General features: G+C 47.4%; 1 protein-coding gene across 5 annotated transcripts; it reads right to left on the bottom strand.

Annotated features, from left to right (window-relative positions):
* Nucleotides 1-7: 7 nt before the first annotated feature.
* On the bottom strand, nt 8-26,194 carry LOC119149266 (phospholipase A2-like). Of its 5 annotated transcripts, none has more exons than XM_037390350.1 (6): nt 25,848-26,194; nt 22,463-22,628; nt 15,084-15,190; nt 9,116-11,964; nt 1,936-7,537; nt 8-1,797 (listed from the first exon to the last, which is right to left on the bottom strand). In XM_037390350.1, exons 1-4 carry the CDS (start codon nt 25,882-25,884, stop codon nt 11,801-11,803), a joined length of 474 nt encoding a protein of 157 aa, XP_037246247.1. In that variant the 5' UTR covers nt 25,885-26,194; the 3' UTR covers nt 8-1,797; nt 1,936-7,537; nt 9,116-11,800. The 5 variants fall into 5 exon arrangements, with proteins under 5 accessions (XP_037246247.1, XP_037246248.1, XP_037246245.1 ...); XM_037390351.1 differs by having other exon boundaries at nt 8-7,537; nt 9,116-9,252; nt 11,101-11,964; XM_037390348.1 differs by having other exon boundaries at nt 8-7,537.
* Nucleotides 26,195-27,984: the final 1,790 nt, after the last annotated feature.

The following is a 27,984-nucleotide window of genomic DNA, read 5'->3' as shown; positions in this document are numbered from 1 at the left end:
CCCCTTTTCTGCACCGCTGCCTCAGACAGTGGGCTGAGGCTCTCCCTGAAGGAACATCCCTGGACCCTGTGACACCTGCCTGCTGACACATCAGCCAAGGTGCCAGAAGTCCCAGTGGCTGATGTCCCCTCCCAGCTGTTGGCCCAGACAGTGCAGCTTTAACACTGCTGGCATTGAGTCCCCAAAATTTACAATAAAGTGTAAAAAATAACGTGTTTTATTTCATTTTGGTTGCTTGCTTTCTTGATTTGGACCTCTGAAACTCAAATTTTTCAGGCTTTTCTCAACAACACTCAGGAGACTAGTATACTTTTCCTTTTGTCCAAAAACTGAGATTCCCTCTGAACCATACTGGGTTATCCAAGTGGGAGAAGATTTATGTTCAACTGGTGGCTGCCAGCAACACTAAAACCCCTTTGTATTCCCTCGGTTAAAAGCTGGCTGACCTGACAGTTTTGCTCAGGCACGTCCGAGTTAATGGAAGATTCACAAGAGAGTTGCTGTTACAGGATGAAATGAACACGAACAGCATTTGCAGGAACAATGGTGGTAGGTTCATCACAACACGCTTGAAGTTTTTTTAGAAACACACCACATACTTGGGTTTAAATCAGACACTGTTTGGAATGCCTTTGGTCCAGCTCCATCTTCCCATGCTGACTTCCCTGACACGCGGTCACAGCCAGTACTCTAAGCCAGTAGCTCAGTCCCAGTTCCTCGATCTGCCAGATGCCTTTGACTCTACTGGTTATTCCCTCCTCAAACTCTTGATTGTTTTTGACTCCTCTATCTTTTTTCTTTTCATAGATATTCTGGTTTTGCTCCCTAACACTTTGGCAGTAGACCAAACTTCAGAAGACCCTCAGACTTCAGAAGACCCCCATGATCTACCTTCCAGCTTTCTACTGAAGTGCTATGTTGCTCTGTGCTTGGTCTCAGTTGCTCCAGTTTACTTCAGAGTGATTCCTGCCTGGTAATCCCAGGTCTTCCCACTCTCCTGACCCATTTCAGAGAAGAAATATTTGCCTTTTAGGTTCCTGTAGCCATACTCCCTCTAGCCTGTCCTGCTTTTGCTGATACAGGTGTCACTACACCAAAGCTAGAGCAACAGGCAGTCGCTACAGGTTGTTCCTCTTGAAGTTTGGTCAGCAGAGTTCTGCAAGTCAAGTGTGGGATTTCTTAAAGCAGTTATTGTAGAGCATCTGCATGCAAAGATGCGGATCACAGAATTTATTAAAACATATAGAAGAAAGCCATATGACAGTAGCACGATGACAAATTTCCTTACAGTGTGGTGGGGACTTTTTGGGGCTTCTTTTTGCTTTCAAATGCAAAGAAAAGCAGAAGGACTCATGACTCTCTCAGCTGAATTGTGCTTTGTATGTGTTTTAACAGATATGGAACTGAGTCTACTGGATTCTCAAGTACAATTTCATTATCTGAAGAGTCTTAAAGATAGGCAAAATTGTTAGATAAGGTGTGCCATAATGCCTAATCCTGTGGCTGAGGGAAGAGGTGTCAGCCCGCTAGCGAGAGTGGCATGTGCTCGGTACAGCGGCAGCACGGCTGGCAGGGGTAAATGCTGCAGGTGGGGGTCTGGAGCTGCTGCAGCTCTTCCCACAGAGCAGTGCTGGGTGTGCACCTTTGTGTAAACCCAGCGTCTTCCAGAGCACACCTGGATATCATTTTCCAGACAAGCCAACCGCTTCAGCAGTTTCCGCATCCACCCTGGTGGCATAGACAAGCTTTACTTAAATGGAGTCTAAGTAATCAGTTTTTGGTGAAAAAGGATTTGTTCTGCAATGAAAAAAAAATACTTTCAGAAATGCCTTTTACCTATAAACACTGCGTGCATATAGCCACATGCAGTGGTGCAGTAGGGTGATAGGAGTCTGTCTGCTCAGAAAATGAAGCCAATTCTCTTTGTCTTCTCACCTCTGTCAGGGAGGCGTTCAGCAGAAGAGAGGTCTCCTTTTGAGTGTCTGGATATTATGTACTCAGCCCAAAGTTGTGGTTTTTACAAGGCCAGAGTGAAAAAACAATGTATTATCTTCCCTCTGCTCTCAGAACATTTTCAGCATCTTCTCAGGGGGAGACCAGAACAGCCCCCGGGAAGTCATTGCTACTTCAAAGGTGGCTGTCATCCAGGCGGCAGGCAGAGCACTGTGATCTTGAAGCTGTGGTAACTTTAGTAACTGTGACATTCACTGGGCAGAGTGTGAGGTCCTGTTGCAATAACACACATATTTTTTTGCCTGTACTACCAGAGGGAGAGACGGTGAGGCCATATACTTCAGCAACTATGAGCCAGCACATTGGGAAGCTCTACAGATCTGCAGTGTCTTCATTCCTCTTCTTCTTGCTGGTGGGTGAGTACTAAACCACGTTCCTTAATTAGAAGAAACACAGCTTATTCCTAGAGTTTGGCTTGAGGGGTTTTATTCTTGTTTTTCAAACAGCAACTTTCGACTGAGGGCTTCTTCAGAATGCAGGAAAACCGTATCTGGTGTTGTGCGCTGCACTAAAACATACTTTTCTTTATAGATACGTTCCTGTTTAGCTAATAGAAATGTTCAGAAAAAGTATGTTTGCCTGCCTTTTTCACGATGTGTATCATCATTGCCCAGAAGCTTCATTTCTATTTTGGTTCTCTGATGTATTAGCAACCAGTTATTGTCACAAGGTAGTTATTCATATCCTTTTGTGAAAGCCAACCTCAGCCCAGGGCAAAAGCATATAATTGAGATGAGCAACATGCAGTCATTGATCACTTAAACATAGATGCCTGGGAGCTGGATACAGCTTGTAAAGCACCCTCATGGTATCAGCTGAGTGTGAAGTGGAGTTCTAAAGCCCCCCAAACCATCTAAAAGGTCGAACAAGAGGATTTTTATGTGGGTTGGAAATGGAGCCTGATTTGCCCTCAACCTCTCCTCCATCTATTGAGTGTGAACAAAGGAGAGGAGACTCAACTAGACAGGTCAAATTTGCGCTGATCTCCACCACCATTTTAGTTCCCTAGTGCTGTTGGCAGCTGGCAGAAGAAGCTTGCAGGGCTGCTCATGTTTACTCCAGGCACCAAAGAGTAAGTTAGAGGCTCTAGGACTGGGAGAGAGCGCAGGTATGTTTTATTCTTTCCTTTTCTCACCCCACCTCCTCTAGCCTCCTTGTGTATTTCTAATTCACAGCCAACTATATGGCCTACATGGGAAAGTATCAACCTGCAGATTACGTAAGGGGAGGATGATGGCTTAGTAGGTGCCCTATTAATACTGCCAAATGTGGAGCACATTTGGCACATTACAGGGAGTCCCAGAGAGCTTTTTCCCCCTCATGGTTGAAATTGGCCGTGAACTACCGACTTCATATGACAATGACCTATTAGATCATCTAATCATTTTTCCAGGTCAAGACAAGATCATCCATGCTGTATTTCTCTGTACTCAGTCTAGCTCAAGTGCTTTCACCAAAAAGCCTTGCATTCCCCTCCATTGGGGATTGAGCCCTCCAACCTGCAAGGCAGGGGACCTACACATCACTCTGCTAATGAAGCGATTGACTTATAAAGAACTTAGAAGCAGAGTCAACAAGGCATTTGGCATGGTATGCTCCCAGATGCCAATATGATAAGGGCATTGTGTATTTGAATGCCAGTGAACTAGTATGTTCCAGTTTTGCAACAACGCAAAAGAAAAAGAAAGAAAGAAAGGAAGAAAGAAAAATAGAGGCTGTGCTGTGAGCTTCTCAGTGAAACCCCCAAAGACAGCTGGGACAAAATACAGCCTACTCCTCTTGCGTTTTGATTTTCCTAATTAGCTTTCAGTTACACGATTTGTATTGAGTCAAAGATGTCAGATAACACAGACGACAAGGCCAGTTATTTCATGATAGTAGGTGCAAATAAAACTCATGACAAACAGAAGCAGCATCAAAGCACATTGTTCCTGCTCTGTTATGTTCTCTATGACACTAAGTAGCTGTGTAAAAGTGATACCTTTTACATCACCAAAAGGAATAAAAAATATAATTTTGTTGAGGAGGTGCATATGGTAAGGCTGGAATACTTGTGGAGAAGAAATTCTGTGGCCATTCCTTGAAAAGAAGGTAGCAGTAGCACACACTGCTTCAGCTAAAGCAGCAGTATCCAGTGGAGATAATAGTTAATGAAGAGAGATTTTAAAAGAGTACTCATGACAAAACTGCTAAATTCACTCTTAACAGATAACCAAATACATCACATCAGAATATTTGAGGCACAAAGGCTGTAATATGTCAAGCTACCACCAGCTTTGTCAAGCATTTCAACTATACTTGTCAAAGTACCTTGTCAGGATACTTCAGCTTTTATGACTGCTGCATCGATACACTGTTTTCTAACTGAAAGGGAAAATCTGGACCTCGTGTTCCCCCAAGAAGCTCCAGTGGGCTCATTGGTAAGATTGTGTATGAACATGAGGATAATATCTCATCCAGTATCTCTAATAAGGACTATTCATTTTAGGGGACTGGATCCAAAACTACGATAATATTTGAGTACCTAATTCTGAAGTATCCAATTCCCATGGATTGGTGTTCCAGTTACACGTTCAAAATTTTCACTTTGAGGTAAAAGCATGGAACAACAAACAGCTCTGAAGGTTTTTCACATGCTTTGTTGTTGCCTAGTTTCATAGCTAGCTTGTAATTTCTATATTTTTGCATCCATGAGTTACCTCTCATCTGATAATTAAACTGTAAGCTCTATACCCTGTCCTTTTATAAGGCACCTAGAACAACAGGGCCCTGCTGCCTGACAGAAATTGTCAGCGTGACTCCCCTAAGAGTCATAAATAATAATAACTATGAATATAACTGTGATTTTGTGTACAAGCGTGCCTGGAGGAGCCATTCAAGTAACTCTCAAACCAGTCATCAGGGGGGTCGGTTTTCCATTGCCTTAAGACATTTGTCCCCAAGCACAGGGAGTCTATTGCCATTGTGAAGTTTTACCAGACGCAGACAATAGCATTTCAACCCTTTGGATGGCAATGAAAGACTCAAGACAATGGAAAATCAAGACCTCCACTATGGAATGGTCTGCAGTCCTTGAGAGGGCACCGACTAGTATGAAGGGAGATGATTTCGTTTGAAGAAAATAAAACAACAGAAGAAACTTTTTAAAAAATGGGTCTGAACTTTTTCTTGGTGACAGCTGTTGGCTTATATTGAAGAGTTTATTCTTCCCTCTTTTTGAGACAGCAACTATTTGTCTCATCTTCTGAGCCTGGGCTTGTTTCCAGAAATGAGATCCACTCACACTACTCTTAGCTCGAGGCTGTTTGATACTATGATTACTGGCTGAGTGAGAGAAGGCAGGTTTAAATCTCTACTACAGACATGTTTGCATATTTTTCTAACAAAGGGTAGCAGGACAATGTGGTCCTTTCAGAGAGAGTAGATGTCACCCTCAGTATCAATACCTGCAGAATGCAAACGTGCCATCCCCCAGGTCACTGATAGGATCTTCCTGGGGGTTCAGCCTCTGGCAATGGTGATTCTTCCCACAACTTCAAGATTTCCTATCCTGAAACTGGAAGTTCATGCCAAAACTCCTAAGAAGCTCACATTATGTTTTGGACTGCAGGCAGTTGCATTAGGGTGCGCACATATTCACTGTACTTGTCAGAAAAGAGCTGCGTGTGTGTAAGCGTACGTGCGTTTTTTGCTTTGCCTCAAAAAAGGTTGAGTCACGGACATCAGGCCTCGAGATTTTTGGGGGTGGAAATGTGGCTGAATGAACTCTAAATTTCACCCAAAGCCATTGGGCAACGGCATTAATTTTCAGTAGAAAGGAGCTGAGGGTCAGGGAGCAACCATCAGTACACACGAACATAATCTAAACAGGAACTAGGACAAAAATCCCTATTGTGATAATAGTGGCTACCCTCAGATCCTAATCCCAGGAGCCATTCTTTGTGCTGGTTAGAGGTCAGGAGCAGCTGGAAGGTTTATCATCCTATGACCCTCAACCCTCCTTTTCTTTCTCTTCCCTGGTACAGATGTTGGTGCTAGTGGTGGAAGTGCAAGCAAGGAGAATGCAGCTGTAACTCATACGTCACAGCCTTCGTTGCCAACAACATCTGAGCCATGGCACCTTTTGGTGACTCAAACACCAGCCAAGGAAAAAGCCAAAGAGGGTGAAACTGTGGTCTTAAATTGTCACTTTAATAGTCCACGACGTCCCTCCCTGACTGACCTGATGGTGAGGTGGTACAAAGAAGATGAAAAGGGGCAGATGGATCTGCTAGAAAGCAATACGACTATCTTGCCAAATAACTCCAGGGTTTTCATGAGTGGAGACTTGTCCCAAGGGGACGCCTCCCTGATGATCCTCAATGTGACAACCAGTGACCACGGTATTTATTTCTGTGAAGTTACACTTCCAGATGGGAAGGTGGTGACAGGAGATGGCACAAAGCTCAGAATCAGGAGGGCTCTGGGTAATATTTGATGTTATTTACTTCTTTTCTCCTTCTTTCTCCTCCAAAGCTGGTCTACAAGCTTGCAGAAAGAGGGAAGCTGGCCTGTTTGACCTCTAGCAGTAAGCGCCTGGTGTCACAGAGTGTAATTGCTCTATAGCATTTCTCATTATTTTCATTAGGCCAGCTAATTTTCATCGGCTTGCCTCTATAAACAGTCACACAGGTATTATTATAAGGAGGGGCATTTACAACCAAAAAAAAGAAGGAATTATCACTAAAATTAAAGTCAATGCCAAGAATGATACAGTTCGACAAGTTCTCTTGTGCTCACAGCTCTGTTTGGCAGAACCCACATGAGTGACAGATGTCAAGACGGCATCTCAGGGAACAGCTCCCCACTCCTTTTCTTTTTGACATTATTTCTCTGCAACCCACTAACTTGCATATTCATTCCTTAACCTGAATGACATAAGTAATCCCACAATAAACAGGAGGATCGCATTATATCATTTCTGCTTAACTTCACATTAAAATCAAAGTAGCATTAAAAGTGCCATGCTATGTTTTCTTAGCATCACAAATAGACACTAGGCATACTAAGGAAATAACTTGCTTTGCCTTTATCAGCTGGACATGTCAAAGCAGCTTTCCTTTTTATGTAGGCTAAATACATTCCAGTCCCAACAAATCAACACATCAGAAGGTTTATTATCTTATTATCTAATTAACAAAAAATAGCACCTTCTGTGTCAAGAGTAAATTATGCAAGTGTCATTTCCCCTTTATTCATTACTAAAGCTTCTAGCTCACTGAGATTCACTCAGCCTTTGCTCTTTTGAGCCTGACTTCTTCCGTTACTAATTTTTATAAAACTACTCAGTTTAAACCGTAGCATTAACAAGGCAAGAAAACCGTGCCCCCTGCAAGGGCCTGGTCATGTGTCTAACGAGGTCTCCTGTTGGCTTGATCTCATAGTCTCAGCAGTGCAGGTTACCCTTGCCATGTCTGCGCCCTGGCCAGTGTAATTGCCTTTCTGTGGTCCTGAGAAGATGAAATATATCCTTTCTGTATGATGCCTGAATTAAAGAGACAAGAGAATATGAGAAATATAATTCATGAAGAAATGTTACGTGCCACAATTCCAGACTGTCCAAAAACTTACCTAAAATTAAAAAGATAAATTAGCTAACTCTGTTAACTTGTCCATTACAGGAAGCAAATTATATATATTTTGAAGGTAAGTAATGGTTCTACAGTACCTTCATTACTCTCACTTTCCTGATAAAATGAATAATCTACAAATGGATTGAAACTACAGGGTGCCTCCCTGTGTGCAGGAGAAGGGAGTGGGACTTTTACTTACGAGCTCCAGTTGCTTTGCTGGATGTCTACCCGTTAGGCTAGGCAGCACAGGGTAACGCCTGCTCCTGGGAACAGGCGGCCCAACGCTTGGAATCCCGTGTGCGAGTATGGTAGCAAAACATCCAAATTTTCTGGTGAAGCTTAAATGTAACCACATAGATACATGTAGTGAATGCCTGATTGTACTGTTATCGTAGATGAAACTGAAGGGCTTTTAATAATTCTTTTATTATATTTTCTGGGTGAGTCACATGGCAAAATGACTACCATGAGCATGAGGCAGTCACTTAATACCTGATCAGATCAGTTGTGAGCCATCGCCCAGCCAGTTTCCCTCTCTCTGAAGAGACATTCCTACTCTGACAGACTCTTAAGCTACCAGGGCAGATGCTCTCCACACTGTATCCCATAGCCCCTGTAACAGTCCATCCTACTGTGCTCACCTGACCAAAGGCTTTTCCTGAATCATCTTTCAGTCCCTCAAAATAATAAACCTGGATTGCCAACATGCTCGTATCTCAAAGAAAATGGGATCATCCCATCTATGCCATGCAACAGTCCCAAAGAGCAATAAATCAAAGGAAGGACTTCAGTGAGCTCTGTCAGCCCTCTGGTGCTGTCTCTTTTGGAGGTAGACAGGGAGACTGGTGAATTTCTTATAATTGTCAGAGGTTTTTTTTCCATCTGAAAATAAAGCATACAGCTATGAGTCCCATTAATTCAGGCGGCATCATCTTTTGCCATCCCATGGCACCTAGCTGTTAAGGGAGATTGCTAGGGAGATGGGGCTGTCCTATCTCTAAATCTCTGGAAAGCTTAGCAGCTTCCTACATAGGAATGAAAAAAATCAATAGCTCCATAGTGCAATACACTCTTTCCCATGTAGAAGCCCATGATTTCATGTCAGACACGACACTGGCATCATCGATATCACAGTAAGTAGCTTCCGCTGCAGCCACTGCAGAAAGTATACTGGCTGCATTGCATATACTTGCCTGGATGACATCTTATGTTACCCTCTCAACCTTCCCTTCTCCCCCAGGCTTGTTTGGTATAGAAGAATCCATTGGAACTATCATTGGGGTTGTGGCGGCTGGTATTGGAGGCGTAGTGGTTCTGATCATTGTTTTAACCCCGCAGCTGAGGCGGTGTGTCCTCTGCATGAGACAAGGCTCTCACCAAGGTAAGGAACCCAACTCAAAACCTGAATTCCTTACTAGAGGGCTGAACCCAGTCACCTATTTCCAAAGGTACCTTTTTTTAATGTAAGGAGGAATTCGCCATTTACTTACCTCTGGTCAGAGACGGGATCTGGTTCAGGATATAAGCAGTGTGGATGAAACACTAACAGGGCTGGCTCTATACTCCATCTTTTTCAAATATTCTGTTTTTGTTGGGTAGAGCTTCATGCATGGGCCTGATGAGTTACCTATAAACAAAACAACAAGATCTTCTTTAATTGCCACTTTCGGCAAAGAGTTGTTCAATGAGATGCTTCTTCTTTTAACAAAGTACTGGGGCTCCTGTGGTTCTTTTTGGTTGATGCTGAAGGATGGCTCTTCCTCCCACCGACTACATGCTTACATCCATACTCTTGTAATGCTCGTGTACAGAAAGCCTGTGATGACCCAAGTGTGTGTGAAGCGTGGTTTGTGAAGCCAGATAACTTTTATTATATCAGCTGATCAGGCTGGGAAAACTAGATGTTTTCATCACACACGAGCCAAAGAAACGACCTGAGAAGGGTCTGTCTGTACTGAACGTACAGGCTGAGGTACCCGAAAGCTCTCCTGTTTTTTCCAGCTCTGTCAGCTGGTCTTATCAGGATAGGCTGACACTGAAGGCTGCATTTTGAAACAAGCTTATTTCCCACTTTGTGCAACCCGAGCTGTGGTCTGCGTTTCAGATCGAGCTCAGCTGACCTTTTGCTTTTAGCGGGGAGCCGGGCGATGTGCACCTTTTCTCCCGGCACTCGAAAACCTTGCTCGGCCTGCTGCAATAAATGCCCTCCCTGAAGGGATGAAGGAAGAGCTGGGCTTGCCATTCACTGGAGCGCTGCCGCCACCTGATGGCCAGCGTGGGGGGACAGGGACAGGGACACGGCCAGGAGCTCCCTGCCCTCACCGGGGAGGGTCTTCCAGCCCTTGCTGAGCAGCGCACCCGCATCCCTCGGTTGATGCTGCCCACGCAGCAGCAGCCCTTTGCAAACCCTCTGCATGAACAGAAGTCACAACTTCTTTCCTGGCCAGGAAGCCTTGCAAGAGTTTATTGTGTTGTACTAACTCCGTATCACTTGCTCACTCTTTCCTTCTTGCTCACCGTAGCTTGAGGTACAGCGTTACAGAGGTCACTGGAAAATGTAAAGCCTAGAAGTGGAACAACGTCTGATGCCCTGTGAGCCACAAATGGAGCTCTAGATGGAATAAAAGCCTTTGCCTCAGTACATGGTGTCTTTGGCATTTTTATCTTGGTTAGTCCATTTCTTTTTCCTGCAGCTTTGACAGCCACAGTGGCATATGCAGCATCCTCCCACAGCAAGGAGCAAAACAGTCTTCCGTGAAGAAATTTGTATTAACACCTGCCAAAACCCCACTTAGTTAGGTCACACATCTCCGTATTCAGACTCTGCTGAGGTACCTTGGGCCTTTCCCTGCCGTTACTTCTTATTTTAAAGCTGGTACTCAAAGTTTGGGTGCTTCAGAAGAGACAGAAGGAGCCTGACAGACCCGGGTGCCCCAGCTCTCCAGCTGCTAACACCTGCCCAAGGAAATGGATTCTGGTGCTTCCTCGGGGTGTGTGTGTGTGTGCAACTGTGGCTCCCATCTGCCTGCACCTCTCAGTACAGAGCTTCTTGTCCCGTTGGCTTGCTCCAGCCTACAGGCAAAGAAGGCCCACCTGAACGTAGCTACTCCTGGCTGAAAGAATGGGTTATTGTTTTACTCTTGCCAGAAGGAAACGTAGAGTTTCAATATAAGCCTCTAGTACCCTTAAAAAACCAAGGAGCGATGAAAAATTTGCTTGACTCGCCTAATGTTCTCCATAGCCCCTGTTTCCTGACATGACAATAATTGATTCCCAGGTAGTCAGTGACATGGGGAAATGCCAATAGAGGAGAGCATCTCCTATATGTATAGGAGAGCAGTCTACTAGCTCTAAAGCATGTGTAGCAGGCGAGGAACACGCTCTTTTGCAAGGTATGGGTGTGCCTGCTAGTAAGTAGAAGTCAGAAACCCTTGCTGGCCTTGCAACAGCAATAGCCTGGTGTAACTCTGCTTACCTTTGAACACACCTCAGATGTGTCCTTGGTGCTGTGAGGCAGGAACATGAGGGATAAGACAGCTGGTATGTAAACGAAGAAACGCACACCCACCCTGCACACAGACCCCCTGCAAGGAAGGATGGAGCCCTGCCCTGGGCCACACTCTGCTTCTCCTTCTGATAGGAAGCAGAATTCCTCTGAGCACAAACAAGGGATAATGAGGCATCCTCCCTCTCTGATGTCCCCTCTCTTTCTGCGGGTCCAGGAAAACAAAGTGGGTCACTCTGCTTCCAGACTGGGACATCTTGGACCTTCAAAGGCTGGTGCGTCTTTTCACAGAGTTGGAATCTGGGTTTGGTTTTTTCGTTTGTTTGTTTTGTTTTGCAAGTCAGTCCAGCAGAAGTCTCTATGTATTTTTGAGATCATGTGAAAATGTATGGGAGCTGAAGGTCAGGCAATGTGCAAGGACAAAAAAGCCGTTTGGTGACAGATAATGTGTTCCCACTGCCCTGCATACCAAACCTTCTCTTTCTGCCAAGGCAGCAATCAGAGCAGGATCTTATCCTTACTTCAGCACATATATTACCCTGTCTCTCCCTCCCCATAGACCCTGGCCTGACAGAAGTTCTCTTACACCACTGTTAGCTCTGATAAAAGAGGTAAAATTTTATTCCAGCACCCTCAAATTCAGAGGGTTAGAAGAAAGGTCCTAAAAAGACTATTCTGCCCCCTTATATCTGAAATGGCAGGTGGGATGAGTCTGTCCACATAAAAAATCTGGCCAAAGGATGAAGTGTGGGTTGTATGGGGCTGCTCCCCAACACTTGGCTGCTTCTTGGTCACACAGGCACACCATTTTTTCACACCGGTCTGTCAGGTTATCTGCAAAAGAAAATGTGAGCAGAGGATGAGAGATTCTGTATTGGATGAAGGCAAGAAACAGTTTTAGGAGGAACAACCCCCTAATGAAGAAATTCTTAGAAAACAGAGGCTGTGGGAGCAGGAAGAAAGAAGGACTAATGTGTTGTGTGTGGATCTGACCATCACCTGTCCTGTCTCTGTCAACAGGTCTTAACTGTGACCAAGAGCATCAGAAAGTAGCAGCTAAAAGTAAATTGGCAACGCTCACAAAAATCTGCCCAGCACAGAGTGCTCCCCACTTCTAGGGCTGTGTGAACAATGGGGACTTAGTTCAGCAAAGCTAAAAAAAAATATATTATAAAATTTTAGCTTAGACTGAGCTAAAAATATTCCATCTTCTCTCAGTCAGTTCATTTCCCTTCTGCAAATCAGACTGATTTCAAAAGGAAAAAAAAAAATCCTGCTTTGAAAGGAGGAGTCTCCCAGAGGGACATTCAGAAATTTGAAGGCATGGAAGCACCCATCAGGCATCTTTCACTCATGCTCCCTGAGTTGCTCTTACATCTCTCTCTGATCATGGCAGAGGAGCCAAGGAACACTGCAGCAGGGTCAGGTACCTGATTTTTATGAGTCAGCAGCTAATGAAGCTGATCAAAACCATATCTGGAACGATATATAATGCAACTATATGACTACACGACTAGGTAAGGACCATCAGGAACATCAGAGCAACCAGCTCAGGTAGCTACTTGCAAATGACCGATTTTGAGTTAATGAACCCCATCCTATCTATAGGTGGCTTAAATGCAGCCATTGGGCTAATATTCTTTCAGAGCACAGCGCCTTGTTGATTGGAGGCTGCTACTATAGATTATCCAACACCCACCAAACCCTGCACTAGGCAAAGTGTAAAGCCTAGCTTCATGCCAGTGCACGTAGGCTTTGCTCCAAAACCAACTCCAATGAGTACAGGGATCCTTGCAGATTTCACTCAACTTTGCGGGATTAACCGTGTATCTGATAAATACGAAAAGCCCATATTTCTTAAGCTTGTCTGAAGAATCATGTTTACTGGTAAAAAGTGTTTCAGGGGTTCCACTGACGATGACTTTAGCACTAAGGCCATTTTTTTCTTAGCTACCAGTCTTGCCTGATGTTCTCCTTGCCCCTCTGCTCCTTGTGTTCTTTCCATGCCATGCCAGCCACTGTATGTCTAATGTGAGCACAAGTGTCTGGCTTGGTAGTAATTTCTGTTAGAGCCGAATGATTTTTTTGACCAGCACTCACAACTGACAGCCTTTTCTATATGCCAGATATTTATTGAACGGAATTTGCCTACATGTGATGGTGTAGCTGGACTGAAGAATATAGTTTTGTCAACGTTTTTCATTCCACAAACAAAACTGCCTAACAGTAGCAAAAGGAGTCCCAGGTAAAATTAGTTTATTTTTAATTTACCTGAAAGTATCTGTGTATATGATACAGTGCTAGGCAACAGGCATTTATTTCCTTTTGCATAGAAAAGACAGTGCAGCAGTTCTGCTTCTAATGTTTTCTGGACATCATTGCTGTTGGCCCAGCAAGCACGCCTGGAAATTTAATTCGTCATCCCTTTTGTCTGAATGGGATCAGACAGTACAACTCCACACCTTGGTAAAACCTGCTGTGCTGTAGCCTGGGGTAGGAAATTTGCCTTTGGAACACATTTCTATTGTGGGGATGTCAGGGGGAATGAAGCCTGCTGAGGGCTTGTGGAGTGCAGTTGAGGGATACTGCTCAGGCCTTGCCTGGATATCCGCTAAGGAATTAATGGCATTCCTTTAACCAATGCTTGTTAGCCAGGTTGGAGCAACTGCAGCCCCGTGCACTCTTATGGAACATACTTTGCACATGTCTCATGAACTTGATGATCCATCTCACATCTGCAGCTAAGAATGTTCCTTCACAGCAAAAAGAAACAGGAATATTTTTTTTTCCCCTATAAAAACAGCTAGCAGAAAATATCAGTCAGCTATGGAAATATGGGTAAGTGGGAGGAAGAACAGTTATACATTAAAGCAATACATTCCTTAGCCAGCACTTTGTATTTAATAGGCTGTTCTGGCACTTGGGAAAGAGCAACTGCAGATGTGCCGTGCCCCATCCAATACCTACTGGCAGATTTTCTGCTGCTGGAGAGGCTGAGAGTTGCACCAGTAGAATATGGTCTTCTGATAAGGTAGAAATAGTCTTCTAACGATCAGGCAAGTAGCTTTGATGATATGGGGACATGTTTTACTCTCATGCGTTTCTTTTCAAACTTTCAAAGTGTTCTACAATGGATTTTACCATCAGGGACTTTTTTGAGACTTAGAAATTCGAAGTGACAAATTCTAAGACTCAAGTCATCTGGTGTATGTCAAAACAAACTGGTGCGAGCCACTGACGGGCTGTGACTGTGCAATTCAAGACCCTGACTGGGTACCAGCTGTAGAGCTGAGCACAGCCTACACTCACTGTATGCCTGCAGCACTCCGGAACATTTGATTCTGCAAACTTCCAAATCCCCTCTGGAGCCCTAAGGCTTTAGGCTGGAGCTGTGCAGGAGGCAGAGATGCAGGTTGGCACCGTAATTAACCTGTCTTGCAGCCATGCGTAATAGCATGGCTCCTCTCTAGCGGTACGTAATGGTAAGTAAAAAAGTGAACAGTCCTGCTGGAGGGAAGGCCAATACCGCCACGGGAAGACTGTCCCTGCAGACCATTGCACGGCTGTGGGAAGAGGTTGGTGAGGAGCAGGCATGCTTAATGCGAGTGAGCAGAGCGCCTCCAGAGAGGCATCTGCATCTCTGCCAAACCGAGATGGCCTGGGGGCTCCACGGCCCCCACTCCCACTCTTCAGCCTGGGGAGGACCCAGGTTACCTGAAAGAGGTGGTGCCGGCCTCCAGCCTTCCTCCCAGCTCCAGCTGGGGACTCCTGGCGAGCCTAGAGATCCAGGCAAAGGATGGGCAGAGAGCTTGAGGGAGGATGGACGTTGCCTAAAGCGGCTTTGAAACCAGCACACACAGACCTACCTCTGAAGCCCACAAAGCCCTTCGGTCAGCATAGTGCCTGCAGCGGAGGGAGCAAAACGTGCCCAGCGTGAGCGAGCATTGCCTTACCGCACTGCACCGTGTTCTGCTCACATGCCCACTGGTAGCGCTGTGCCTTGGGGCTGCAGCCTTCCTTTTCTGCCTTGTCGTAGCAGCAGTCGTGCCTGTGGCAACACCTGGGAGAGAATAAAGGTAAAGTTGGGTGTCCTCCTGCATCCTGCATGTTTTGCTCAGGGGTGCTTGCACGTACTCCAGGAATGCTGCACTCGTTGCTCACAACAGCAATGTTTGCCCCAGCCTGTCAGTAAATCATCTGTTGATGAACCAAGCATCCTGGCATCTCTGTGAAAGCTCACATGGCTCAGGAGCTCATTAATGCTGTATTTGTTCCCATGACCACTGTGCTTCTTCCTCTAAGATTTTGCTGCCAGAAAGACAGGTGTGGACTTGGCAGCGCTAGGTTAATGGTTGGACTCAATGGTCTCAAACGTCTTTTCCAACCTAAACAATTCTGTAATTCTGTGTTTCTATGGTAACCTCACTGAAAGGGAGCTGAAGAGTTCCTGTAATGTTTGTGATCGTGGCTCACCAGCTTAGGCTTAGACCCATCCCAGAATTTGGAGTCAGGATGTTTTTTGCCTTCCTGAGCATCACCAAGCAGCTTCATCTCTGCAGTTCACCTGGACCTGTCATGTGCTCTTTGGCCCATTCAGTTTCCGAGGGCTGGCTACAAACTCATCAGCCTCAATGATGGAATTCATATCAGTTAACTTCAGATTGCTAAATGCAAACACCTACATCTGAGGCACTGATCTATATTCCCCTTATGCATGTTTGGGGCACAGTTCATATTATCATACTACAGAGATCTAACAGGTGAAAAACATTGCGCTTGAAAGTGCAAATGCTTTTCATTGACCGTAGAGGGGGCTGAGGGTGACTAGCTCAGCTGATGACATCTGTCCTACAGACTAGTCCGTGAGATAATTCCTGCTACCAATTACTTCAGAATTTATAGAAAACTTGACCCCAGTTGAATCTTATTCTGGTAGTTTAGTGACTCAAAATACACCAAGAAAAGATTCAGCACTTAGAGAGGTCCTCTGCCGAATAAGAAAGGTTGTTTCAGCAAAGATGCGAGGTCAGAGGTTGGAGCCGGAGAGGGACGATCTCCTACATTTCCAGAAGCTGTCCCTGCAAGATCACTGGGACTTTACAGAGAAACTGCCCTACTGACTGGGAAGCATCGAGGCAGGCTGATCTTGGGGGTAAATGACAAGGGAACAGCTTGTAGAGAAGCTCTTGAGTCTTAGATGTTAATCTGTTCAAAAGGTTGATGAGCCGGGCAAAAGGGAGCGTGGTGTGCTGGCTGCCCATAGATTACCAAATACAGCTGAAGACTTTGATAGCTTCAAGACCCGAGGCCAGTGCACCTGAAAAGCCAATAAAGTCTGGGATCCATCATTATGTCCCTCTAGAAAAGTGAAATAACCCTGCAAGAAGGATAGAGGTCCCTTGTTCTGGAAGCAGGGCTTCTCCAGGCCCTCTTTGGGAGCTGGCAGTACCTTACCTGATAGCTCAGGAACATCAAGACCTTCATCACCCTCTGCTGCAGAAGGATTTTGCCCTTTTAGAAATTGGTTTATGGATATGAGGGCTGCAGGGCTCTGTAAGATGGCAAAGCACAGGGAAAAAAAAACCCACCAATTTTTTAAGTGCAAAGAAGAAGATCCACCACTGATACAAATTCTAACAAAATCACTGGAACCAGATCAGGTAAATCACAAAAGGGACAACAGAATCAGACCAGTCAGATCAAACTCAGCTTTCATGTAACCCCTGTGATTACACACAGGCTGGATTTAGTCCAGTGTGCTTTCCCTACTGACTGAGCTCTCGATTTAGTAGTTAAATGTAGCATTTTCGTCTCACAGCTGAGTCTGCAAACTAAATGCCTTTTTTTGGTCAGCTTGCCAAGATGAAACCTGTGTAATGGTTATGACCAGACTACTCACTGCATCATGAAACGTAGAAATTTTAAGTTAGCAGTAGCAGTCTAGTTTCTCCTTCCATTCCAGCTCCTCAAAGGACTTCAAAATGGGACTAAGCCCCATGGGATATATGCATCTAGAAGTTTTCCCATGAGAAGTTACAGCAGTTGCTGTAATTGAGAAGACCTTATTCAGCCCATGGGACAACCAGTTCTGTTCGACATGCCGGCAGTAACAGGCTGTGGGTCAGATCTTTCTTGGTCCAGTAACACCTCACTCCTGGGCTTGACCTGAAGAGGTTAAATGTGAACGGCCAAAGGAAAGAAGAATTTGCAGCCTTGTGGAAAGCGTGAAGGTCTCTGCTTTCTTCCTTTCTCCAACATTTGAGTCCCTATGCAATGTGTCACATGATAACAGGGATGGACTATGGCACTGAGCTACAAGTGGGACATGCATCACCTGGAGGAGTTGCTGTAGCCCAGGGCACCCCAGCTAACATAACTGAAGCTGCAGCACAGCCTCATCTATCCCCAGGGGGATGAGAGATAGCAGAGCAGGCACTTCACTGGTGTCTTGCATATGGAACACTGTGCACAAGAGGCCACGGTGGAGCTGAGCTGAGGCAGAGTGCCAGCTGTAGGGATTGTAGGGCTTGTGAGGTCTGGGGAGTGAATCAGTAGTCAAATTGGTAATTTTTTTTTGTGTTGGAGTGATGGAGAATTGTGGGGAGGAGGAACAACACAAAGGTACATGGGCAAAGGGAGGAGTTAGAAGCCTGTGTGCAAAGGAAATGAAATTGCCCGTCATGGAGAGCCAGAGGGAATAACCAGAAAAAGAGGTAGGAGAAGTGAGAACAGAACTTGGAGGGGCAAAAGATGGTCTGTGAATCAGGCAAGGACAAGCAGATGAGCACTAGAGAGGTGTGCTAGCTAGCTGTGAGAACTCTCTGCTTCTTATCTGCCTTGGCAAAACCAGAGGATTGCATAAATTCTGCAGGATCACAGGATCTGGGGCACAATTCTGCTTCCCCTTACACCAGCTCCTCCTGATGATATCTATAACTGCAGCTGGGCGACACATAGCTTACACCAACACAAAGTGAGACGACTTTGGCTCATATTTTACAAATATGTCTTTAAGATGCACTGAAAAAAATGCCAGGGAATGAAGACTGAGGAAGCCTGTTGTTGCCCTTTGCCACCTTCAGATGGTCCCCTCCTGTCTGGACATGCCCTTTCCTGCACCTGGGTCAGAGCATGATGTTAAGCATTTAATAACCTGCTAACGCTCGGTTAGACCAACGCGAACAGTCAGCCAACGCTATGGCAGAGCACTGGTCGGCAGGTCTGGAAAACAAATACAGCCATGCCATCTAGTTGGTAAGCAACCTGTTCGCCAATCTGGGCTACAAGACAGCCCTAATGGCTACAGACAGCTCCGGCTGGCCCACAGGGATCAGACGGCCAGACCCCTGCAGCTGACCAAATGCCATTAAGGTAAGAATTTGTCATGTCCTATTTGTCATATTAACACCACCAACACTGCTGTGTGTCTTTTTGTTTTGCTTTAACTCATCAATTGAGGGGAAATCTTACACTCCCCTATGAGTTTACCAGGACTTAGATGAGCCATATATGCCATCCTGCCCTTCATGGCATTCGGTGTTTTCAGGGAGATGCTGAGCACCTTCAGGTCCTGCTCTACGAAACGGGTGCTGCAGCAATCCAAGGGAACAGAAAGGGGAAGGAGAAACAAATCCATTGACTTCATGTGGAAAAGATGCCCTTTTATCTTGAAGTGATGGGACTGTGAGAGTGGAACAAAAGAGAAAAGGTAATTACTGACTACACATCAAAGCCAGTGTGTGGAATAAACCTTATAAAAAGATTACACACTTTATGGCTTTTTTCTTTCCCCATAAAAAGAGTGGTGCTTAGAAGCACTCTAGCCCTGTCTAGACAGATTGACTGAATTACTCATAAGGAAATTACTCCTTTTGTAAGTGTCTCAGCAACTAACCTAGATGTGTCAAGGGGGTAATTTCAAACAGTGTTTGTCACTCACAGCCGGTAGTTTTGCCACTCTGCTGCTTTCTTTTCTTAGAATGACAAATGTGGAAAATAATGGGGTCACTTTGACAGGCATTCAGTGACACTGATTTTAGCGGTCGTTCTCAGTAACAGATATGAAAAGATTCCTCTAGCAAACATAAAATGAGAATTTTAGGGCTAAATCTAGTGGGGCATTACCAATTCTTCCTAGCGAAGAACCTAATTAAAAACCTTTATTCCCCCCCCCCCCCCCCCCCCCCCCCCCCCCCCCCCCCCCCCCCCCCCCCCCCCCCCCCCCCCCCCCCCCCCCCCCCCCCCCCCCCCCCCCCCCCCCCCCAAGCATTACAGGTAAGAAATAATAATGAATGCACTTACAGGATCAAGTTTCCCTTTTACAAACTATCTGGTCTTTTGAGACATTTCCAGTTGCAGAGTCTCATTTGCTGCCATTGGGATAAAATCCACATCCCATGGAAATCAAATGGCAGCAGAATCACTGGCTGATGAAGATGTGGCCGTATTTTCATAGAATCACAGAATCATTTAGGTTGGAAAAGACTTTTGAGATCATCAGGTCCAACCATTAAGGCATGACTGCCAAGTCCATCACTAAACCACATCACCAAGCACTGCATCTGTGTGTTTTTTAAACACCTCTAGGGATGGTGATTCCACCCCTTCCCTGGGCAGCCTGTTCCGATGTTTGACAGCCCTTTAGGTGAAGATATTTTTCCTAATATCCCATCTAAACCTCCCCTGGCATAGCTTGAGGCTGTTTCTTCTTGTCCTGTCACTTCTTATCTGGGAGAAGAGACCGACCCCACCTGCCCACAGCCCCTGTCAGGGAGCTGCAGAGAGCCATCGGGTCTCCCCTCGGCCTCCTTTCCCCAGGCTCAACACCCCCAGCTCCCCCAGCTGCTCCTCACCAGCCTTGTGCCCCAGCCCCTTCCCCAGCGCCGCTGCCCGTCTCTGGACACGCTGCAGCCCCTCTGCGTCCCTCTTGCACTGAGGGGCCCAAAGCCGAACACAGGATTCGAGCTGCCGCCTCTCCAGTGCCCAGTGCAGGGGGACGGTCACCTCCCTGGTCCCGCTGGCCACGCTGGTTCAGACACAAGCCAGGAGGCTGTTGGCCTTCTTGGCCACCTGGGCACACTGCTGGCTCGTGGCCAGCCGGCCGCCAGGCAGCACCCCCAGGCCCGTCTCCCCCAGGCGGCTCCCCAGCCCGTAGCGCTCGTGGGGCTGCTGTGACCCAAGGGCAGGACCCGGCGCTGAGCCGTGTTCACCCCATGCAGGGGCCTTGGCCCACCCGTCCAGCCTGCCCAGGTCCCTCTGCAGAGCCTCCTGCCCTCCAGCACATCAGCACCCCCCCAGCCTGCTGTCATCTGCAGACTGACTGAGGGTGCACTCCATCGCCTCATCCAGATCATCAGTAAAGGTATTAAACAGGACTGGCCCCAGTACCGAGCCCTGGGGAACAGCACCTGTGACCGGCCACCAGCTGGAGGTAGCTCCATTCTCCACCACTCTTTGGGCCCGGCCAGCTTTTTACCCAGCGAACAGTACGTCCATCCGAGCCATGAGTGTCTCCAGGAGATGCTGTGGGAGATGGTGTCAAAGGCTTTACCAAGGCCCAGGCAGACAACATCCACAGCTCTTCCCTCACCCACTAGGTGGGTCCTCATGTCATAGAAGGAGATCAGGCTCACCAAGCAGGACCTGCCTTTCATAAACCCCTGCTGGCTGGGCCTGATGGCCCCATTGTCCTGCACGTGCCACGTGATGGCACTCAGGATGATCTTGCTCCATAACCTGCCCCGGCACGAGGTCAGGCTGACAGAGCTGTAGTTCCCCGGATGCTCCTTCCTGCCCTTCTTGTAGATGGGTGCCACACTGGCTGACCTCCAGTCTGCTGGGACCTCCCTGGTTAGCCAGGACTGCTGATAAATGATGGAGAGTGGTTGGGCGAGCTCCTCTGTCAGCTCCCTCAGTGCCCAAATTTTACTCTGTCTTTTTTTCAGGAGTGCTGGCCACGGGCAGCCCCAGGGTTGCCTAAATCTGGAGGGGTCACTCACCCTCTACGGTAAGCAGCTTTTAGATGGCTCTGCTCAGCCCTTCGGTAAAAGAAGTACTCCAGATCAATGAGATCATGTTTTACTTTAAAGGCCTGATTATCAGAGCTGCAAAAGGGCCAGCAAAAATAATAAACACCTTAAAGACACTGCAGTAGATCGTGATAACAAGAGATATTAATGAAAATTAAAAGAAAGCTCTACACCCGCAATCTATGACACTTTGCAGGCAGTTACTCATCATTTGTAAGTCCTGTATTGACTGTTCCATAGATGAAATGTTTCATAGATACAAACCAGGGATGCAGCAAGAGGCCTTTGGGAGCGAAACATCTCATTGCGTTAATGAAGACAGCTCCACTAATTTTAAAGGCCACCTGCTCTTCATGCCCACAGGAGTTGGACTTTAACCTTGCCATCTTTTCTTCCTTTTTTCCCTTTTTCTGTCCTGCCAATTCAGCAAAGTTTGGTGGTGTAGCGATGTGAAGTGAGTCCAACAGCTGGACATTCTGGAAAGCTTGGTTTCCTTCCCAGCGAGCTGCACGCTGCCTTCACCCCTGCTAAAAGCAGCACTTGCTTATCAGCAACACCTGGCCTGTTGACTGTAGATAGACAGACTTGTGTGCTCTGTCTTTCAGGTTTCAAACCAGACAAGATTGCAAATAATGGGCTCAGAGCACATAAAGGGTCCACCACGCTCAAGATTTACATGTATGCTAATCGCAAAGTACAAGACAGAAATTTTTGATTGCAACACCTCCTGGGCTCGCTGCTTGTAGCCTCGGGAATAACAAGCACAGCACCTTCCCCGCTAACAAAGAAAAGGGGGAACAACACTGTGCTCTCCCCTGTTGTTGTTCCTCCTCGATTCAGTGTGAACTAACAGGCAATGAGGACAACAGGTTTGATTACTCCTTGCAATGATCTGGATTTCTTCCAGAGGATAAACAGTGATACTCCCATCGCTGCCATTTTCAGGACGTGGCTGAAATAACCCTCCAAACACATTGATCACTCCCCTTTTTTTCAGGCAGGGCTTGCTCTCTGTGACTAAACATGCAGCTATTGCAGGAAACCATATCCTGGTTTCTCCTTTGCCACCCACCCCACATAGTATAAGGTCCCAAGGGCTTTGGTCTCAACCAGAAGGTGGCTAAGCCTTCATTCAAACCCCAAATAATACGTGGGCCCTCACTCACAATTCCCCAGTGCTGTTCGTATATACCAAGTTCCCTCTCCACAAGGCAGCAGCAAGTCCATGGAGTCACAGTGGCACAAACAGGGAAGCGCGGGGAGACCTGCACTGCTTCTGGACATATAGTTGAGGTTCTTCTTACCAGTCTGTCTTATCTTTAGGCCAGCCTCGTCCTCCCAGTCCACAGTAGCATCCGTAGCCGATATATGCCAAGGGAGACCGTCCCGTGCCACAGGAGATAGCTCCTGCCAATTCGATGATTCCTCGGGTGTGCAGTGAATGGGATTTTCCCAGAGCACCTTTCCAGACTGCAAAGACAGGACATGGCTACACACAAGGATTGAACGTGCCTGACACCGATTCTCTTAAAGTCCTTGAAGGGGGATTTTTTTTGGTTTTGACTGGGTGGTTGGGTGCAGCCTTGACAATCTAATTAGCTGTGACATTCAGCCTGCAAAGGGGACTCTGCAGGGGCCTTACCTGAGGGCTGGGATAACCAGGAGGCAGATGCAGAAATACCCAAGCAGGCCATTTCTGCAGAGGGAGCTCAATTCAAGCAAGACCTACTAGCTCTGGCGCGCTAGCATGTGATTGCAGCTATGTTGCACGGGGGAGCAGTGTGCCCAGGTTTGCACATCACAGAGCTCAAGCTGTTAAGCTTTGCAGGACCTGTGCCAGCACCATGCAGAGTCAGCTGGGCTTCATTGCACCCCAGAGCTTCCAAAGCTGGAAAAGCTTACTAGCTATGCTGTGGTCCCAAGTGGGACATGAAGCAAGAGAGGACAAGCACACAACCAGACTTAACCCAGGCTCTATGGAAAAAAAAATATGGGGTTTCTATGTTGCCCTAGATGTCTTCTATTACCCAAGTTTCCCCTGCTATTCAGGATATTTTAACCCATTCTCCAGATGGCAAAAAGCTGCCAGTACCATTAATTTGTGTGGAGGGATAGCTACAAGTCCCTGAGCCTGTAAGGTACACTTTGTCAAGGACAGAGTGCCTATGTTAGCCAAGATGTATGTATATCAGCTTTCTTTTGAATGTTTGGAAGTACTGGCAACGCTTATATCTGCTTCCGTTATTACATTCCATTTAAGTCATAACATCAGGTTGGCTGCATTAATTGGGGGAAATAAAACCCCAAAACACAAAAGGAGCTCTGTGTCAGCTGAAGTGTGCGGGTGGCCACCCAAACCAGGCTGGAGTTTTTGGAGTTACCAGTCTTTCAGACAGTGTTGTGATTTCACATGTTAATTTGCAACTTTTTTAGAAACCACAGACTCTACCTTGCAGGAACTGTTACGGAAACCAAGAGTACCCTGCCCCTAATACTCACATCAACGTGATGCTCAGCTGCAAACACTGATGCTTATCACACTAACGATAGCAGTAGGAGTATTTCTTGCCTGGGTTTAACTGTGAAGACCAAGTGCACTTTGCACTGCTCTATTGTGCATGGCAAAGCTACTCACCAGTAGCACCCAGCCCCTCAGACAGAGGGCCTAACCCATCGGTTTGTCCCGCCTGCGCAGAAGGGAAAGGCCTGCCAAAATGGGGGGGCTTGGTGGCACGCTTGGGTGGAGAGGGAGGTGATGCCTGGGAACTGGGAACCTGCCCCCAAAGTTGCTTTGCCACCTGCCCCCAGCTACTGCAGCATGCTTGACCTCTTCAAAGTGCTGTGCAAACACACACTAATTAATCCCCTAAACCACCCGAGGACTCAATACTATTATTAAAACAGTTGCTTTCCTTTTAAAACCCGGCCTCTAATCCCCTTGCTTGGGCCTCTCGCTGCGTCTCCTGGTCTAGCTTGCCCTCCTAGCCTGATCCAAACCCCAAGGAGGACAAGGAGGGTCGCTCCCCATGAAGGACAGGGCAGGGCTTTGCTCCCTCGCTGCAGCCCGAGCCCCCAGCAGGAACGGGCGCTGCCCTCCACCAGTTTTGCCCTGGCAATTGGTGCCTCTGGCTGTCCTGGTGCGGGGGGTTCGCACAGCCTTCTTCTGCTTCCCAGGGCATTCCTCGGGGATTAAATGCACATTCCTGAAAAAGTAACTACTCTGCTCACCTAAACACTACTTGAGTGTTCAGGTTTCATGCTAAAAACACATTAGAGGGGTGTTATTCAAAACTGGAGAGACCACCTATTTCCCTTCTCTAAACCGAGGGGCTCTGGTGTTAAAAAGGGGCTCGGCTCTCGGGCACCCCAGGAGAAATCACAAGCAGGGAGCTGCTCTGGATTTCAGGTTAAAAACCCTGCTTTTTCAACCTGTTGCTGTTTTGCAGACCCTGAAAATGTTCCAATGGAGACAAAAACTTCTTTGTAGACGTTCAGGCCTCCTGACGAGCAGCCTGCATTTTTTTTTAGCTGTCTTTCACTGACCTCTTAAACCAGGACTGCTGGACTTGGTCTGCTGGCCGCTGGCTGCAAACACCCGAGGCTGGCATAAGGTGGCACCTCACCCAGAAGAAGAAAGGCCATTCTTCTTTTGGGGATATCTCTGAAGATCAAGGAACTGTAATTACAGTGCAGAGCTGCTCGTGGAAGTGGAGAGAAAGCCCCAAAGAGAATTGAATCCAAAAGACTCAATTAGTGTGCTTAGGGCTGTGTGCTCCGCAAGAGCTTGAAATAAGGCGGGCATCCCAGCGGCCTCCGATGGTCCCGTTCTGTTCTGGGAAAGCTGGCTGGGTTTCGAGCCGATGGCGGGTCGCTGCAGCTGAGAGGTCAGCCCCAGCAAGTACATTTCAATATTCAGTTGCACAGCTAATAACTTGACCAAGAACTGAAATGGCTTTTTCTGTGCTGGGCAGCCAAGCCAACACAGCTGGGAAAGCCTTGAAAAAGTCAGAGTCTCCACAGCAGCCTGCATTTAGCCACATCTCCCATTAGGAGTGTGACCGGTCATTAGTTATACTACTAACGGCACACCTTAGCAGAGAACATACCTGCAGGGAGGTGAGCGGCGGTGGATCTGACAACTTAGACTTCTGTCTCCTGTTTAAACAGGCAGCCTTTGCTGTAGATTAAGGCAAGGTCTTGTTTTTTTTATTTTCAAATGGTACTGCAGGTATAACCTCAGACCTGCCAGTTCAGTGTCGTGTTGCCTTTGTGTGTAGGGGCTTTATGTTAGCAGGCATTTAGGTCTTTTTTTAACAGGCTTTTAAAAAAATATTTTTAATTCAGATGAATTGAGAACTGCTTACTCCCCAGTTGCTGATGCAAAAAGAGGGTACCTCTAGGAAGAAACACAGACACCAACAACTTCAAAGCAGAAAACTATTCAAAAAGAAAACGACCCACAGTTTATGCAGTGTTTATAGCAGCTATGTAAACCACCAGGCAAGCAAAGCGGGCAGGCAGCTCGCTTACACAGCCCCTCGCTATGAGGCTGAAACGAGTCGAGCGGTGCTTTTTGCCTCACCTGGCCACCCCACACCGAGAAGCCGGCAAAGCTGCCGGAGAGGGGAGAAGCTGTCCCGGGATGGGGGGAGGCGTGGAGGGGGAGAGGGACCGAGAAGTGGTACTCACCTGCCTGAAGCAGCAGCAGCAGCAGCAGGCGGCCCATGGGCGCTTGCTCCCGCGCTCCTCACACCGGGGCTCAGCCGCCGCCTCGCACGGCCCGGCGCGGTGCGCTCAGCGATCCTCCCGGGCCGCGGCTCCGGGGTTTATATACCCATGGCGCTGTGCCCGCCGGCGGCGAAACACCCTCTCCTGCGGTGGCCCTGCGCCCCAGCCCGGGCCCAGTTTGCCCCCGCAACGGCTCCTCGCTGCGTGGGGAGGGGGGCGAGGGCTGCCTCTGTTTGCCCAGCATCGCCTTTGGGAGGGAGGGGCTGCTGGAAGGTCCCCGGGACAGCCCGAGACACCCAGGCACTAAGCCGGGCTCCTTCTTTAAGCTCTTTGCTTACAGACCCTGGTTAACCTCTGAGGAGCTGCGGAGCAGGGAAGCCTGCAACCCGGCTTTCTGCGGCTCGGGCTTGCGGCTGTGGCATCCACCTGGCAAGGGTTTGCTCTTTTTATAGATCGCTCTTTCCAAGGTAATTTTTTTTTAAATTATTTTAAGACTGATTATTTTTCACGTTTAAAAAAGAAGAGACAAAACTATAAAAATCCAACAGAAAGAATACTGTTAAGTGCAACACCTAATTATAAACTGACCACCAGTTAATTCCACACCACTCCCGAGGGAAAAATACCCTCTTGGCCTGTTGCTGCACCTGACCAACACCGGCTGATTTCTTGAAGACTCGTCATTATGTGGCTCCCAGCCACAGCATCAGGCCAGCAGCTGGGACCAGTCCCCTGGGGCCAGCCATGCAGCTGGGGTCACCCCAGGCGGCTGGATCAGCACGGTGGCCTCCCCATCACACAGCGGGGCAGCAGGCAATGGGAGCAGGAGGGATGGCCCTAATTATTTTGCCTCTGGGGTTGAAACAGCTTCACCCAGCCCTCCAGGGCTTTACAGCTCCTGCCTTGCTCGGTACAGCAGCCATCCACCTTGGTGGGGTTCAAGCATCCGTCCCTTCCCTGCGGTGGGCGTGATGGGCAGGGCTGGCTGCTCGGCTGGGAGAGGGAGAGGAGGAGAAGGCAGCTGCTTGCCCCTTCCCTTGCACAGCCCAGGATGATCTCAGCAGCACCCCTTGCCCGAGTTCCCCATGGTAAAGCTGTGCCTCCCTTCTTAATGGTGTGGTTTATAAATATTTGCTTGCTAAATATTGGTACTCGAATCAAAGGTCAGCAGCAAGTCATTTACAGGGCTGCCTTCTGCTGAGAGCAGCCCCGCCGCAGCAGCTGGCACTCTTTGCCGAGCAAGTTTTCATGATACAGTATATATCGGGTGCCTTTGATACAGGGCAAAGAAGATGGCAGAACTGGGTAAAACTTGTGATGACTGTGGGTCCAAAATCGCTGCCCACCACTGCCCCGTGATGGGCTGTGTGCTGGCAGCGGGCAGGGAGGAGGGCGAGGCGAGCCCACCGCTCACGCAGCCGCTCCGTGCCCCAGCTCCTCCACGACATCGGAGGGGCTGAGCAGCTTACACCTCCTCCCTTGGAAATTCCCTTCAGTAATTAGACATTTACGTAAGTAATAATGCTAAATCCTATGTGTGTGAGCTGGTGCTGGCTAATATTTAACCTTAAGAATGTAAGTTTGCGGAAGGAGGATGCTGAAGGGTGGGTGTGCTGTGTTTGAGGGCTCTGTGGATGCAGGTCCTCAAAATGGGAAATGCAAAGAAGAAAGCAGGCTTTGAAACACCGTGTGGGGCCTGGCTGAACAAGACACCCACTCAGAGCACCCTCCATCCCTGACAGACACCTGGCAGGCTCCATCATAAGTGGAGACCAAAGGAGAGTTTCGAGGAACCTCTGCAGATGCTTTACGGGATTCCCAGGGGCCCCAAGCCCAAGGAACTGCCTTCAGGTGCCAAAAGTGTCTACTCTATAACTTGGATTTATCAGAGTCATTTGGGTTTGAAAACCTACACTTAACCTTGTTCTTTCAAAGCCTTCCTGAGTTACTAACCTGATCAAAAAAGGCATTATACATTTTCAGACCACAAATCTATTCTGTTCTTCCCTGCTCACAGCCCCCTGGCCCCCAAATAATAGATGAGGTTTTTGTTCTCCACTCATCAATAAATACAAAATAAAGAAATACAGACTCCTTT

This window comes from Falco rusticolus, chromosome 5 (genome assembly GCF_015220075.1).
Source record: "Falco rusticolus isolate bFalRus1 chromosome 5, bFalRus1.pri, whole genome shotgun sequence".
Lineage (NCBI taxonomy): Eukaryota > Metazoa > Chordata > Aves > Falconiformes > Falconidae > Falco > Falco rusticolus.
This window is presented reverse-complemented; position numbering and strand designations above follow the sequence as displayed.

What these genes read in the sequence shown, in the direction of transcription:
- LOC119149266 (XM_037390348.1), bottom strand. Translation starts at nt 25,884, where the DNA reads ATGGGCCGCCTGCTGCTGCTGCTGCTGCTTCAGGCAG. An exon ending in CCTAAAGATAAGACAGACTG is followed by an intron (nt 15,191 to 22,462) that starts GTAAGAAGAACC and finishes ATTCTCTCCCAG; the next exon opens with GTGTTGCCACAGGCACGACT. An exon ending in GCAGAACACGGTGCAGTGCG is followed by an intron (nt 11,965 to 15,083) that starts GTAAGGCAATGC and finishes TTTCTTTTGCAG; the next exon opens with ATAACCTGACAGACCGGTGT.